Genomic DNA, 14,259 nt, shown 5'->3' on the forward strand with positions numbered 1-14,259 from the left:
AAGTGTTAACACTTTATTCCAATCAAGATGACTTCAGGTGTGCCATACTTTTGTCATAAGTAAGATTGTTAGCGCTCTAGTTGTTCTTTAGAACACTCTGGAACATTCTGTCATTGGGCTATAGTTGGGCTACATCTGGCTGATATTTGGGCTACATTTGTTTTTTTTGTCTCTGGTGGCCATCTTTGGGCTACATTGGGCTACATTGGGCTACATTTGGGCTCTAACATATATATAGCCCAATGTAGCCCAATATATATTTTTTCAAAGTTAATTTTCGTAAAAACCACTGGAGCACATATCTTGAGACATAGCAAAGGCACATCGGGCTACCAGTCCCTACAATTTTGCCAAGTTTGGTGGAAAACCATTCAGCCGTTCGGGCTAAAAGTGAGTCCAACCGCCCTATGGAAATTAACATGGGGAAAACACGTTTTGGGACCCCACTTTTATGTCGGCCCCCGCTTGACGAATCCCCCCCAAACTTTCAGGGAAGGAGCGGAGCGCTGCGAGGCAAAGTTAAGGAAAATCTCAGGACGATTCCTCAACTGGCGCCAAAGTTATTCCCAATAGAATGTTGCGATTTCCCTATGGAAAACAATCCTAACTATATATACCTACTGGCTATCGCCAGTAGGTAATATATATATATATATATATATATATATATATATATATATATATATATATATACACATATATATATTCCCAGAAGGCTATACTCAACCGTGTCAGCTTTCCATGGTGCAGGCTATTTTGCCACAGTGCTTTTGAACAATAACCTCAAGAGATGGCTCGGGGTGAATGTACACAATACAAATGCACATTCAGCCTCCGCAGTCGTGGCGGAGTCTCCGCATTAGTGGCAGAATCTCTGCAATACAAAAAGCAGTGCAGAATTTCCGCCACAAGTTCGGAGTCTCCGCCATGACTACAGAGACTCTTTGTGAATCGTGCTCTATGTTTATGTTAAGTTTTGGCATAAGAGGTTGTAAAATGAACTTGCACACCTATCATTCCTTGAGAAATCTTTTTACAATGTGTCCTTTGAAAACAGATGCCCTTTACACACTTAGTGATAAACCTTTCACTGTTCACACATACCTTGAAGACCGAGACCTTGCGGTAGGAGAGTCCTGCTGGATAGTTGAGGAGCAATTTAGTGCGATAGGCATCTTCCCCATTGTTTCCCAGATTTAGCCTCATATTCACGGTAGAAGATTCTTTCACTATAAGATGCTTATCTCTGAGGGACAGAACACAATGTGATCGGCATAGAGAAAGTGTATCTACAAATTACCTGTCTGTCTACCCAGCAAACCATGCCCATTTGTGTTCTACAACCTAATGAACCCATATCCCACATGCTTATCAAAATTGGCAATCAGTGCTACATGAAATTCTACATCCTTTACCAGCAAAACCATATGCACATCCTAAATCCACCACGCTGCCAGTTAACACTCAACTCACATCCTAAGTACACCACGTGGAACATCAGTGCACTTTGTAGACCACCAACACCACCTGCTCATTATACATTAACACCACTACCCACTAACATCACATGGCTGTCCTAAATCCATCTCTAGGACAATCATCACCATATGCCAATCCCAAATGTACCATTTAGACCATCAACAGCAGTTTGACATCCTGAATTAATCACTGGTGCCCTCAACAAAACATGGCGGCTTAAACTAACCACTTCAACAGTGCCACATGTGTATCAGAGTTTCCTAGTTCTTACTGCTAATGCAACATTGTGATTCTAGATTTACAAACAGTAACACCTTCACCATACTCCACCCTAAACCCTCTGCCTTCAAATACCACGTTGACAACCTCCTAACCACCACCACTTGATATGCTGCTAACCAATCCTTGCCACTTATGTTAAATGCAAATCCTAACTCTAAAACCCACTTAGCATCCTGGATCACATGCCCATTAACCTGAGTAATGGACCAGTGCTCGCAGCTACCACTTTATACTCTTGATTGTGATTAGATTATTGGAGAATCCCTCATCCGTGTGCACAATGAATATCAAAGTAAGACCCAGGCAGGAGACTTACCCAGATGCATCAAAGGTGACTTTTAGATCTGCCTCACAGATTCCGTCGGCACCACAGTTCTTCTCGAAAGGAATCTGGGGGAAGAAAGATGAAACTCAATATGTATTACACCACCCATTGAGACAGACTGTCTTATGGTGAAATGCTGAGGAGACTTCCTGAAAGGTTAGTGCCTTTGAAAAGCTGTTTATGATGGTGAAGAGTGCTGCACAGTCTATGCCTAACTGATAGCTGACAGATTTCTCCCAGTCTTACTAGCTGCTGGAAAGGCAGAGATATTTCTGTGAACTAGCCAATATCCCAATGTCCTGATACTGCATTCTGTTTCATGCCAGCTTTGCATGATCCCAAACTGACTCCACACCTGACCAGTACTTGTATTGTCATTTCTAGGTGATCAATTGTACAGATGCTGTGAGTTCCAGTGGATGAAAAGGCACTGGGATGTTTTACCTCATCATGCCAGGTGGTCCCATACAGAGGATTCAGGATCGGTGATGGGGCGCTGCCCACAGAAGCGTCCATGTCTTCCTGCAGCGAAATGTTTACAGAGACTCTGATGGCTGAAACATAATCCTCAATGCAGCTCTGTTGGAAAAAAGAGAGAGCACACTGAGAGACAGAAAATGGTGAGGCAATTAGTTGGAGTTGCCTCAGTTCATAAGGAATATGAGAGGCCATTCCTATTCAAAGGTATTTCACAGACATGGAACCAGGTTTGATTTAATGTCTACTTCCTAACAAGAAGCTATGCTCCACCACCAGTTAAATGTCGCCTCCCCTCTGAGATGTCCTGCAGCACACCACAGGACCATTTGGGTGAATTTCTCTAGTTGTATGACAAAATATCAACCACAAAGATATTGTGCTACAAAAATATGATGGCAGACACATCGACCACAAAAATCTCTATTCTACATACTTATAATGTAAAGTATAAACATAGTGGGGTCAAAAATATGGTTGTTGAAAATATTAACCATTTAATGGTAAGTATATATTTTTAATTATAATTCACATTATTTAAATATGAAATAAGTTATTTTTTTAAATAAAACTGTTGTATATGTACACACATATATACAAAATAAAAAACAACAAACATTATTTATTAACTTACATTTTTTTTAAAATACCTATAACTATTGTAATAGGTGTAATTAATTAAATACGTTTTAATATTAGGGACCTGATTTAGATCTTGGTTGGACGGGTTACTCCATCACAATGATGACGGCTATCCTGTCCACTGAAATATAAATCCTAATATAGCCTATGGGATTTATATTTCGGCAGATGGGATATCCGTCACTGTTGTGACCGAGTAACTTGTCGGCAAAGATCTAAATCAGGCCCATAATTATAAATTACAGTAAATGTATTTTACAGCCAATAGTAATTTGTAAATAAATATATATACTTGTGAGCCTTTAAGTATAAAATACCACTTGAATATATAATTAATATTCAATTGATAACAAAAATATTACAACATATTTTAATGTATTCAGCATTTATAAACAATATTCTCAAAATATTTAACAGAAATATTATTTTCAAATCCTAACAAACAAAATATAAAATATATCATTTTAAATGACCAAACAAAATAGAAAATTAATTTAAAATATTTTTATACAATTGTGATTTTAAATTAAATGGGCTTAAAATACCTGAAAAGCACCCGAGCATAAAGTATTATGTAGTAGCCTAAAGAAAATCCACAATTATAAAGAAAAAAACGAGGACATTGAAAATACGCTATTCGAAATACAATTCTACAAAAATAAGGGAACATGCATACATTGGGTAGGTTAAAATGGTTAAAATGTACTATTCTAACTTCAGCCTAACAAGCAATGGGGAAAGTGCATAGAAGCGTTTTGGGAGGGGGGTGTCAGAGTTGCACTGCAAAGTCTAGTCCACATCAGGAACAGTGCATACAGTGGGGAGAAGATAGGGAGGAAATACATTTGCTATTCTCACTCCAATCTAATGAGCATTGGGGAAAGCACATGCATTGGGTGTTGGGGGGGGTGGCTGAGGGTGTCACATTTAATATTCTATCTAACTCTTGTCTAAAAACCACTGGGAAAATTGCAAATGTGAGAAGGGTCAAATTTACTTTTCTAACTTCAATATAACAATCATTGGAGAAAGTGCATACAGTGCGAGGGTTAGAAGATACAGCTCCAAATGCTCAGGCACAACCCCCGGGCCTAAAACCACATCCATCGACCACATTAAGAATAAGAAACTGTTTGACTCAAAGCTGTCCTCAATTCCAAAAGTTAATATAGTAGTTAATCATGGTTGTCAACATGTTCCTATCCTTACTCTTAAAAATCCTACCACTAGCTCAAACCAACCACTGGGTGGAGCTCACAAGAGCTTGGCTTGTGGTATGCCTCCACTACTGCTAATCTGTACAGAGCTACCAGTGAAAATCACCAGCAGTTTGCAAAGGTTGTAAACCCAAGTAGCCAGAATGGCATGATCACGTTCACCAAGCTTTTAAAACAAAACCCTGGTTCCCTGAAGACACAAGGATCAAATTCACAGTTCTCTGCAGTGACCATACAGCCTCCTAGTGTACAGGGGCAGAATCCCTGAAACCGCGCCCCTCCCTACGCCTCATGTGCTCAGTAATGAAAATCCGGTGGCACGCCTGTTCCACTAAAGAACATTCAAGCAGCAGAAACATGATCCCAGACCCTTAGGCACACAACGGCCAATCTTGTGAAACATAGCCATATCTGAGAGTAGAACAAAATAACACCAGGATAAGTTAACATCTAAAAACTAGTGATTCAAACCTGTTTTAAATTGATCTCACAGAAGAGTGCTACATAGGAGTAGTAAACACGATACCCACCACACCTGATTGGACCTTAAACTTCGCAGCGCTCTGAAGTTACAGAAAGGTGACTTGGAGTGCCTTATGGAAATATTGGCAATGCCAGTAAATCTGGCCTTGGCAAACAAGTGAAATGATTACGTTTTATTTATTAAAACTACGGGGCTAATTCACAGAACTAACTAAAGACGAAATCCTAAACTTACTACTTTTGGTATTCACAGAAATTAGGATTTTGACTTAAGTTTATCTTAAGACAAACTTAAGACAGACTTAAGACAGACTTAAGACAAACTTAAGACAAAATCCTAACTTCTGTGAATACCAAAAGTAGTAAGTTTATGATTTTGTCTTAAGTTAGTTCTGTGAATCGGGCCCAACATTTATTGAGGGCATACACCACAAAATGAAAACATAAATCATATTGTGGCCTAACTGTGGTAGCCAAACGTTTGTGATTTTTTTCTCCATTTTTTAAAACATCATCAATAATCTTAATAAAGTAATACTGGTGCTTCATTAGCGGGTGGGTGTACCTAGAATGGCTATACAAACCCTTTGTAGTTTCAGTGCATAACACAGGAAAATATCATTCTTATTGGCGCACAAGAAAAGTACTATTTCGTTTGAATTAAGGTAACCTGAAGATGTAGTTTAAATATACAAGGATAACTAAAAAATAAAAATACAGAATTGACTGAATAAAGCCTTGACAAGGTAATGTTTTGGTTTTTCAGCCAGGGCACTGAAGTGCACTTCTTTTTATGCACATGTGCAGATGTGACCAGGCTAAGAGCTATCGCTCACAGTGTGACAGATCCATTGGCCAAAGTAGGCTGAGCCATGACCCCATGTTATATCCTGTGGTGGACGAAAGCAAGATGTGAATGACATTTGAGGAGACCAATGAATAAAGAGGGCTGTCTTGCAACACCTCTGTGTATGTATAATGTTTCCATTTTGTTTAGTTACATGAATTTGGTGAGACACCTGAAGCTTTGCCTAGTCCAGCTCTAGTAAACAATGGCTAAGAAAGAAAATGACCGCACTTGTTGATCATATGAGATGCAAAGGTGTCTGAGGACTTCCTGGACAATTTCCTACTCCTGAGATAAGTGTACAGGCTGTCTGCTCTGATGTTGTTCATCACAGCAATTTTGGAAACTAACAGGAACACACAATGCTGCAACACCCATTCCACAGAGCTACTAATAGCCAACAGAATGAAAGGGGTGGGTGTCCTTGTTTTCTCACATAGAAAAGTTCTGTGGTGTTGCATTTATGGATCATCACAACTCTGAATCTCTCTACTGTTAGGAAGGCCTTCAGCAATAAGACGTTTGCATTCATCTCCTATAGATTTATGTGCAAGGACGGCCCTGACTTGACCCAAAACTACTATGTCTGTACCAACTATCAGGGCCGGACTTGCCGTAGCTGGCACAGGGCATTTTCCCCTGTGGGCCGGAGGGGTGGCGGCTGGTTTTGTTCCCACGGGGGCCGTTTTTCTTACTGGGGGTCAGTTTTGCAGCATTGCTGCAATATCGCCCCCCTGTAAGAAAAGCCGGAGCAGTGCTTTTTAATAGCACCCCCACCCTCCCGGTCCCAGGGCCAGTCAAGCAGCAACCTGCCATAGCTGGTTGCTGTTCCCAGTCCAGCCCTGCCAACTATGCTTTCAGAAGTTGGCAGTGACAGCAGGCTGTTGACAGGGCATTTGGAAGGAGCATGCACCAATAATTTGGAAGCATGTGTCCACCATTATAGGATGCATGGACAAGAATGACCTTTGATCTCCCAATATTCTGCCAGATGGAGTTGCAGGAAGAGCATGCAGAGCTTGGCATGTGCCACTACTCCTCTATAGGACCCCCGCACTTTAGGAAGCATCTGGCATCACAGGCTATCACCGTCTAGTTGGTCAAGACGTGATCAACTGCCTAAGATATCGACCACACCCACTCTGGAGGAAAAAACTTTTTTTGCCAGACTACAGGCCCAGGTAGACACTCCTATGAAATAAATCCTCATGCAATCAAGGAGGATTTTGTGTAGTTCCGTAAGAACCCAGGTTTGGAAATGCTCCTGAGTGTTGGAGACAGACTAAATTATGAACCTTCTTTGATGGAGCTCTGATGACACAGTTGGTACATATAGATTCAGATAGAAATGGATGTTCTGCTGTCACAGAAAGGCCTGTCCCGCAGTCAGAATCCTAGTGAAGAACGGAAGGGTAGCGTTAAGATCAATGGCTGTACCATGTGCCGGTATCATTGTTCTCCAGCTATTAAAAGGAGATACTTTCTTTGTTACTCTTGGAGGGTCACATGGACGTAATCATTCAAAGGTCCATTGAGGACTGTCAATAATCTTTTGGACAGCTGCCAATGTCTAAGCTAAAGTTAGTATCATGAGCTTCTGCAGGGAAAGAGCTGATTTAGACTGTGAAGATCTACGATGTGGTGAAGCCCATCTCAATTTGTTTTTTTGTTTTTTAAAAAGGGGAAAGAGAGAGAGAGGAATTAAGAAATCAACTTTCTTTCTGGACGTGGGACAGGTTGATTCCTTTTGAAAGGAAAAGCCTCTAGAAGCTTCACAGCATCCTAATGAATGTCTATTTCGGGATGCTGACTGGGATAGATGCAGCTTGGAAGGACGAGTCTCTGGCAGCTGTCAAGCAAAGACTTTCTTTAGCACTGAGAAGACAAATGCATCTATTGTGACTTGGATCCAGTTGTGGTGATGTTGGAGTGGAGTGGGATTGTGTTGAGGTCGCTGTTGGACCTTGAGGAAGTGATTGGTACTTGTTGGCCTTCGTCATCTAGTGCAAAAAGACTTTAGAGCCTTGAAAGCCTGGAAAAGAAAATTGGTCTCCATGGTACTGATTGGATGGCATGCAGCAAGTTGACCATATCCATACTTGTCTTGTAATTCTGGAGGACTACATCAGTTGAGGGATAGAAGAGGAAGTGGATGCCTATTTCCTGGTCCTACGATTTTGGGTTTCAAGACGTTGGTCTCAACTGTCAGTGCACAGCCATAATGGAGGACAGGTCCCTGGACATCAGCAGTTTCTTTTCTGCAGCTTCATCTTATGGGTTCAGCACACCACTTCTTGAGAATAGTCTGGGAGAATGCATGTGTGCCAGTCAAACCTGCACCAGAGAGACAGCCCATATGTCTTCAAAATGGCATTGTTGCTGGCTTTGGTGGGGAGCTCTCATTCTCAAGAGAGGTGTCAGAGTTTAGTGGAGACAATATTCAAAGCCTTGGACATGACAGCCTTGTTCTTACTGGTACGTTGTAAGTCCTCATGGTTACTGGTATCAGTCTGTGGATCGGTGTCTGGATTGGTGTTCGGTTCCCCAGATGGGTCCTCTTGAAAGGAGGAGGCCTGGAAGATGGGTATTGGGGGAATTGTCCACCCTTGACAGACCAACTGGCATCAAGGTTGGAGCTGGTGGCTGGATCAGACACAATGGTGCTAGTTGACTTAGTGCTACTCATCTCTTAAGCTAGTCCTCTGGTGCTCGGGAGCTATACTGCAGCCTGCAGGTAAGGTGGAAGGGTGTCCTAAGCCTTAAATGTGCATACAAGAAGGAGCCTGTGCTCAGAATTTATAGTAGCATTGTGAAAAAACAAGCAGCCAGGTCTGAATGTAAGTGGATGGGGTATGGTAACTTATCAGCTGTTCCTAGTCTAATGGATCTGTTGTTTCGAAACTATCTTCTGCTCTTCTTGTGCTGGAGCTCAATGATCTGTGAGTGAGTGGTGCTCTTGACTACCAACTGCACAGCTTGGAGGGGGGCTCAGACATGGAAGAAAAATCAGGAGATGCCCCTGTCTTATCAGCATGTAGACCGAGACAGCGACTGCCACAGAAGGAGCTGAGCTCAATTCCCCTGAGCAAGTCTCCAGAGTCACAGGAACAAACTGAGACTTGGGCCACGACCTGCATCCAGGAAGGGAAACTTGCTCCGTCTTTTGTTTCAGTGATCTGTGGTAATGCTCCCAGAAGGAGAGGCTGGCTCAACAGTTCAGTCGAACAGCAACTTAGGCCCAGATGTAGGTAAAATAGATTTACCGATTTTTAATTACCGAATTTTACCGATTCGGTAATTAAAAATCGATAAATCTAAGGGGTGGATATGTAGGTATTCCAGATGTGCTGGAATACCGATTCTGAAGAATTCGGTACTTACCGATTCGGTAAATACCGAATCGGTAATGCCCATTCATTCCTATGGGCTTTGAAGCCCATAGGAATGAATGGGCATTACCGATTCGGTATTTACCGAATCGGTAAATACCGACTTTCACAAGGGTGCAGGGGGTGTCACTTTGACACCCTCTGGCCCCTCCAAAACAGGCTCGGGTGCCATGTGGCAGGCATACATGCCCTAAGGGCAGGTCTGCCTGTCATATGGCATAGGTGTGCATGCACACATGTGCATGCACACCGGAATCGGTATTTTACCATCAAATTGGATTTGATGGTAAAACACCGATTCGGTAAGGCTTGTGGGACTCAGAAGAGTCCCACCTACATCTCAGATTTACCGACTCGGTAAAAATACCGATTCGGTATTTTACAGAATCGGTAAATTTACCGATTCGGTAAATTTACCGATTCTGTAAAATAATGCCCCTACATACCATTTCTGAAATACCGGTCGGTAACGGCCGAAAATACCGATTTTCGGCCGTTACCGACCGACCTACATCTGGCTCTTAGTTCCTTGCACCCAAATGAGGAACTTGGCTTGATTTGATGATCCAACAGGATTGCCAAGGCAGATGAGGTTTTGGTCCCCGAAGGGTCATCAGTACCAAGGTCTTTAAGCCCTTCTCCACCTCTGACAATTGGATTTAGTTGGGACAAGACAACTGGAACTAGAGAGAAGGGGATGGTGGGCTTGGGGGGTATTCTCCATCCCCAGCGTTACTCACGCCACTAGCCTAGCACCAGTGCAGAGCTGATCACCATTTAGGAAGGTTCAGAGTGAAGAGGGTGGAAGCGTCGCTATTTAGCTAGCAGGAAGGTACTTGCTACTTTCCAATGGTAAGTGACTCTTTAATTACCTCATGAACTTTTATGATTAAATCTAACCTTTCTTTAGAGAATGGCAAACATTTGCTCTAAATGTAAACCCGAGAGTTCGGTAGGGATCTCATAAAGAAGGAAGTACCCAGATCATTTGTGTGCACTGGATGACTATTACCAAAATACAAGTCATGGAAGCAGCCAATGGCATGAAGCACTTTGCCTTAAACTAGCACATTTCCGTATAAGATACCTGAGATGCATGAAGAAGAGGATATAGAAAAATAAATAGAACAAAATCCAGGCAAGATTAAATAGGATTGATGCTAGCTCTGTATAAGGAATTTTCTGGGCATGAGAGAAACAGCTTCTAAGAAATGGCAACTGTTAAGGAAGGGCGTGCCTATGCAGAGGGATGAGGGTGTATCCCAAATGATGGACGCTTGCCTGAGTTGCTCCGACAAAGCTCTGCAGGGGCATAGAAGCAGTTTCTGGTCAGACCACTAGATTAAGAATGAGAGAGACTCAGTAAGTATTATTATATACCTGTACCCGCATCCACACAGTTTACAGTTTGCGCATTGAGTAGCCTTTTTAGGTCTCAGCGGGCGTTCTAGCGCGAAGCGCTGCCGCCAACGAGACTTATAGCTGCCGTGTTTGCCTCCAAGGGAGGCAGACCTGGAGACGGACCTGTGCACGAGCCAATTCTAGTATGGGCACGAGCTCAGGTCTGTCTCCAGGTCTGCCTCCCTGATCGCGCTTCTAACTTTGCAGGGCCGCCACTGGCAGGAGCCGCAGGGAACGCTAACGTGCACGCTCACGGCGTCACGCTCATGCACTCCCGCGTCCCGCTGTTCTCTGCTCCAGGCCGACTTGTTTTCCCCAGCAAACTAATATACCCAGACTCTAGTGCGCAGGAGGTGCTTATCGCTGTCCTACACTACGCGGAAGGTAAGCAGCTGCCAGGTATCTCACCCGGTCGAGCACACACGCATACACACACACACACACACACAGACAGACGCGCAGACAGACGCGCACACGCACACACACACAGTCACACATACACCGCCACCCCCACTATGCCCCACTTAAAAAAAAAAAAAAAAAAAAAAAAAGAAACCGGTCCCCGGTAGCTTGTCTCCTTTCTGGTGAAGAATTGGCTTGGTAGTTTGGTCTGCCCTGTTCCCATGATGCACTGGGCCAGGGACAGACTAATTTGCATATAGCCAGGTTCTGAGCTGGGATGGGGCAGTGAGATAAATAACGGTGATGGATCAAGCCCTGATCTTTGGACTGGGTAAGAGTGGTCTGCTTAATTCAGACACTCTGTTCATCACCACCCCCTTTTCTGTACCACTTACCGCATCAGCGGCCTTAGCCGCCACTCCTTACTTCTGCTGCCACCCGCCGCCACTCCTGCTGCCACCGCTCCCGCCTCACGATAGCCATGCGCGTGCACATCCCGAAACCGGAAGTTCGGGAGTATGCAAGCTCACGGCGTGTACTTTTTCTTTTCTGTGCTCACATACGCTTCCAGGCATGTCCAGGGACAAGGCCAAATACCTTCGTCGTTTGAAAAAGAAAAAATTATCTTGTACAAACATGTCCCTTGAGCAGCAAGTCAAGGCAAGCACAGTAGCTAAGAGAACGAGAGAAACGAAAGAAGCAAAAATGCCGGGCATTTGTGTGGCACAAATTGTTTTACTGCTGGCAGATTTCCCACAGAAACCATGGTTCCAGTTACAGTTCTAGCCCTCGGTGCGTTCCTTTCTCCCCTCTGTGCAGAGGGTACCGCATGGCTGCCTGTTTATTTACTCATCCTCGTACCTTCTACCTGCCGGCCGTGGAGGAGGTAAACATCAGGCTGCGCGAGCTCTACCCGGACAGCGAGGAGCTCTTTGATATTGTGCTGATGACAAAAAATCACACCCAGGTCGGGGTGAGACTCATAAACTCCATCAATCACTACGGTAAGTAAAATAAATAGTCTTTTGTGGCTACTCTTAGCTGCCACGGCGATGGGATATATTGCACTTTTCCACCGTTGGCGCAGCCGTTTTTTTCTCTTTGGATAAACCTTCCTACGGCGGGAATGTTTATTTGCCTGTGTCAGCGCGAGAGCCCACATTTCTTCAGCTTCCAGCAAACTTTTGAAGCCAAGTTCACCCCAGAGCGTGTGGGCTTAACTTGTCAGGGGGGCCTCGCATTCTAATCAAGGCTCCTGAAGGTGTTATTCCCCCCTCCCCCGGCCTCACACAGCAGGATTATGTACAGTGTGCCAGGCCTGTGAGGAGAGATCAAACACCTCGCTTGCCACTCTGACGGGCACGGGGTTGCAGGATTGACTGCACAAACATTCACAGTAGGGAGGGGAAGCTGTCTGGGATCACCTGAAGGAGGGCCTGGTGGATTCCAGGGTGATGTGCAGACCTGAAGGGTGGGGTTGGGGGAGCTGCTGGGTGGTCTTGTATCTGCACACAGAAGGCTTCGCTCACCCTATGGCTATGTTTAATACACGCTCCTTACCTCGTTGTTTTACTTGCAGCCCACACAGGTGCCTTGTGAAATACCATGTGGAAAGACGCCTAGTTTTTACAATATTTGTAGGAGGTTTTTCATTTTTCGCAAATGGATAACTTTCCATCAAATATAACGTGTCGTCTGTCTCACTGACGATACAATAACAACCCACTGACACCCATTATACCCAAGTAAATATAAAATAATAATTCCTCTTTCACCCTAGAACATTTGTCACAGGGCCCTTTCTTTCACGACTGTGAGGTCTTGTGACATCTAAGAGAGACGCAACGACACATTAAAGCCAGCATTTCCACACGTTCCCCCAACTGCTTCATATGCAAAAGTACTTCCCTGGAATTTCTTATATCTTTACGCTTCTTGAAGCCCCCCGCCTTATGTCAGGAAGGAAAGATGAAAGTAGTTAGAGACTACAGCGAGGTCTCTTCTTGGTACCATAGACTGACCCTCCCCCTTTAGTGACTTTAGACCTTTTGGTTAATTAAGGGTTACTCTTATTATCAGATGCAGGAAATCACACATTTAAACAGTCGGAAGTGTTGGTACATGCCAATAACTCAAACTTTAATGCTGCGAGACCTATTGCATTGTAAATGCTTGTTGTCTTTGTTGCCTAAATTTGAGATCGAAAGAAGCCTGTCTGCTGTCCTGCCTAGTTTTCCCTTTTTTAGGTCGAGCCTGGGCAGCGCATGTGCTGCTATGCGAGGAATGCTGTATTTGAGTATGGACTTGAAGCCCCGATAATATTTTCATTGGCTTGTGTCATTGCCCTTCGTAAATGCTGGCTTCTGATTTGTTAATAGGCTTGTTAGTCCCTCCTTAGTACCGCCTTGACTTAATTTAAAACCTCCCATGAGGACTGCCTCTTTTACGTTTGTTGTTACATGGTATGTCTTATTTAGTCTGTAAGCACTATTTTTTTAAAGAGTTTCTCCTACTGTAGGCACAACATGATTTCCTGCAACATTGAGCGCAACATGCCCACTTTCACTTACCAAGCAGCCCGGGACAATGTCGGCAGCATCTTTGAAATGAAATAGGTCTCACATTTACAAGAGTTTGAGCTATTGGCATTGTAAGTGACAATGTCTTTTATTTATGTGTTAATTATCAAAACAGATAAATAAAAGGCAATGTCATTTACAATGCCAATAGCTTAAACGCTCGCCAATGCGAGACCTATTGCATTGCAAATGCTTGTTTATAACTCGTGTACCTTTTCAGGGAGTCTTGGAAAGTAGATCATTTCTAAATCTCTGTCAAATCTTCCAAAGCTGCTCATTAAGTGTAATTGCTTCTTACTGTTCCATTTAATTTTTGGCCTCGTCCTCTACAGTGATAAAATAGGGGAGATTGTATGTATTCCCTTAGAGATCAGAGTAAGGGCACACATTCCGAGATGCTGGTCAAAACAAAACCAATGTTGGGCAAGGCTGGTGCAGACGTCTTCACATAGTGCAGCTATCATATGCTGTGAGAAGTTGGCCTGATGTGCAGTGTTCACTATTCTAGTGATCACTATATATCAGTCCAAACAACCCTTATTGATGATTGGTTGTAAGTCAACCTTATAGACCAGCTATCCTAGTAGCATGGATACGAGCAGTCTAAGGCTAAGACTCTAGAGGGCGTGTTAAGCCAGCTGTTTTACCATCACATTACCCCTTGAACACCCAGTGAAAGGACACCACACAAGTTGTTATGAAAATAAACAGTGTATTTATTTATAACAAGTCTACC

At 43.4% G+C, this 14,259-nt stretch overlaps 1 protein-coding gene across 1 annotated transcript in view; it reads right to left on the bottom strand.

Moving 5' to 3' along the window:
• ITGAL (integrin subunit alpha L) overlaps nt 1–14,259 on the bottom strand; it is a 453,229-nt gene that overhangs the window by 60,273 nt on the left and 378,697 nt on the right. Inside the window, exons 18-20 of the mRNA XM_078652856.1 lie at nt 2,531–2,665; nt 2,078–2,151; nt 1,105–1,246 (exon numbers count right to left, since the gene is read on the bottom strand). Of these exons, the coding sequence (XP_078508982.1) occupies nt 1,105–1,246; nt 2,078–2,151; nt 2,531–2,665 (351 nt within the window). The remainder of the gene's footprint in view (nt 1–1,104; nt 1,247–2,077; nt 2,152–2,530; nt 2,666–14,259) is intronic.

Source organism: Lissotriton helveticus, chromosome 7, assembly GCF_964261635.1.
Source record: "Lissotriton helveticus chromosome 7, aLisHel1.1, whole genome shotgun sequence".
Classification (NCBI taxonomy): domain Eukaryota; kingdom Metazoa; phylum Chordata; class Amphibia; order Caudata; family Salamandridae; genus Lissotriton; species Lissotriton helveticus.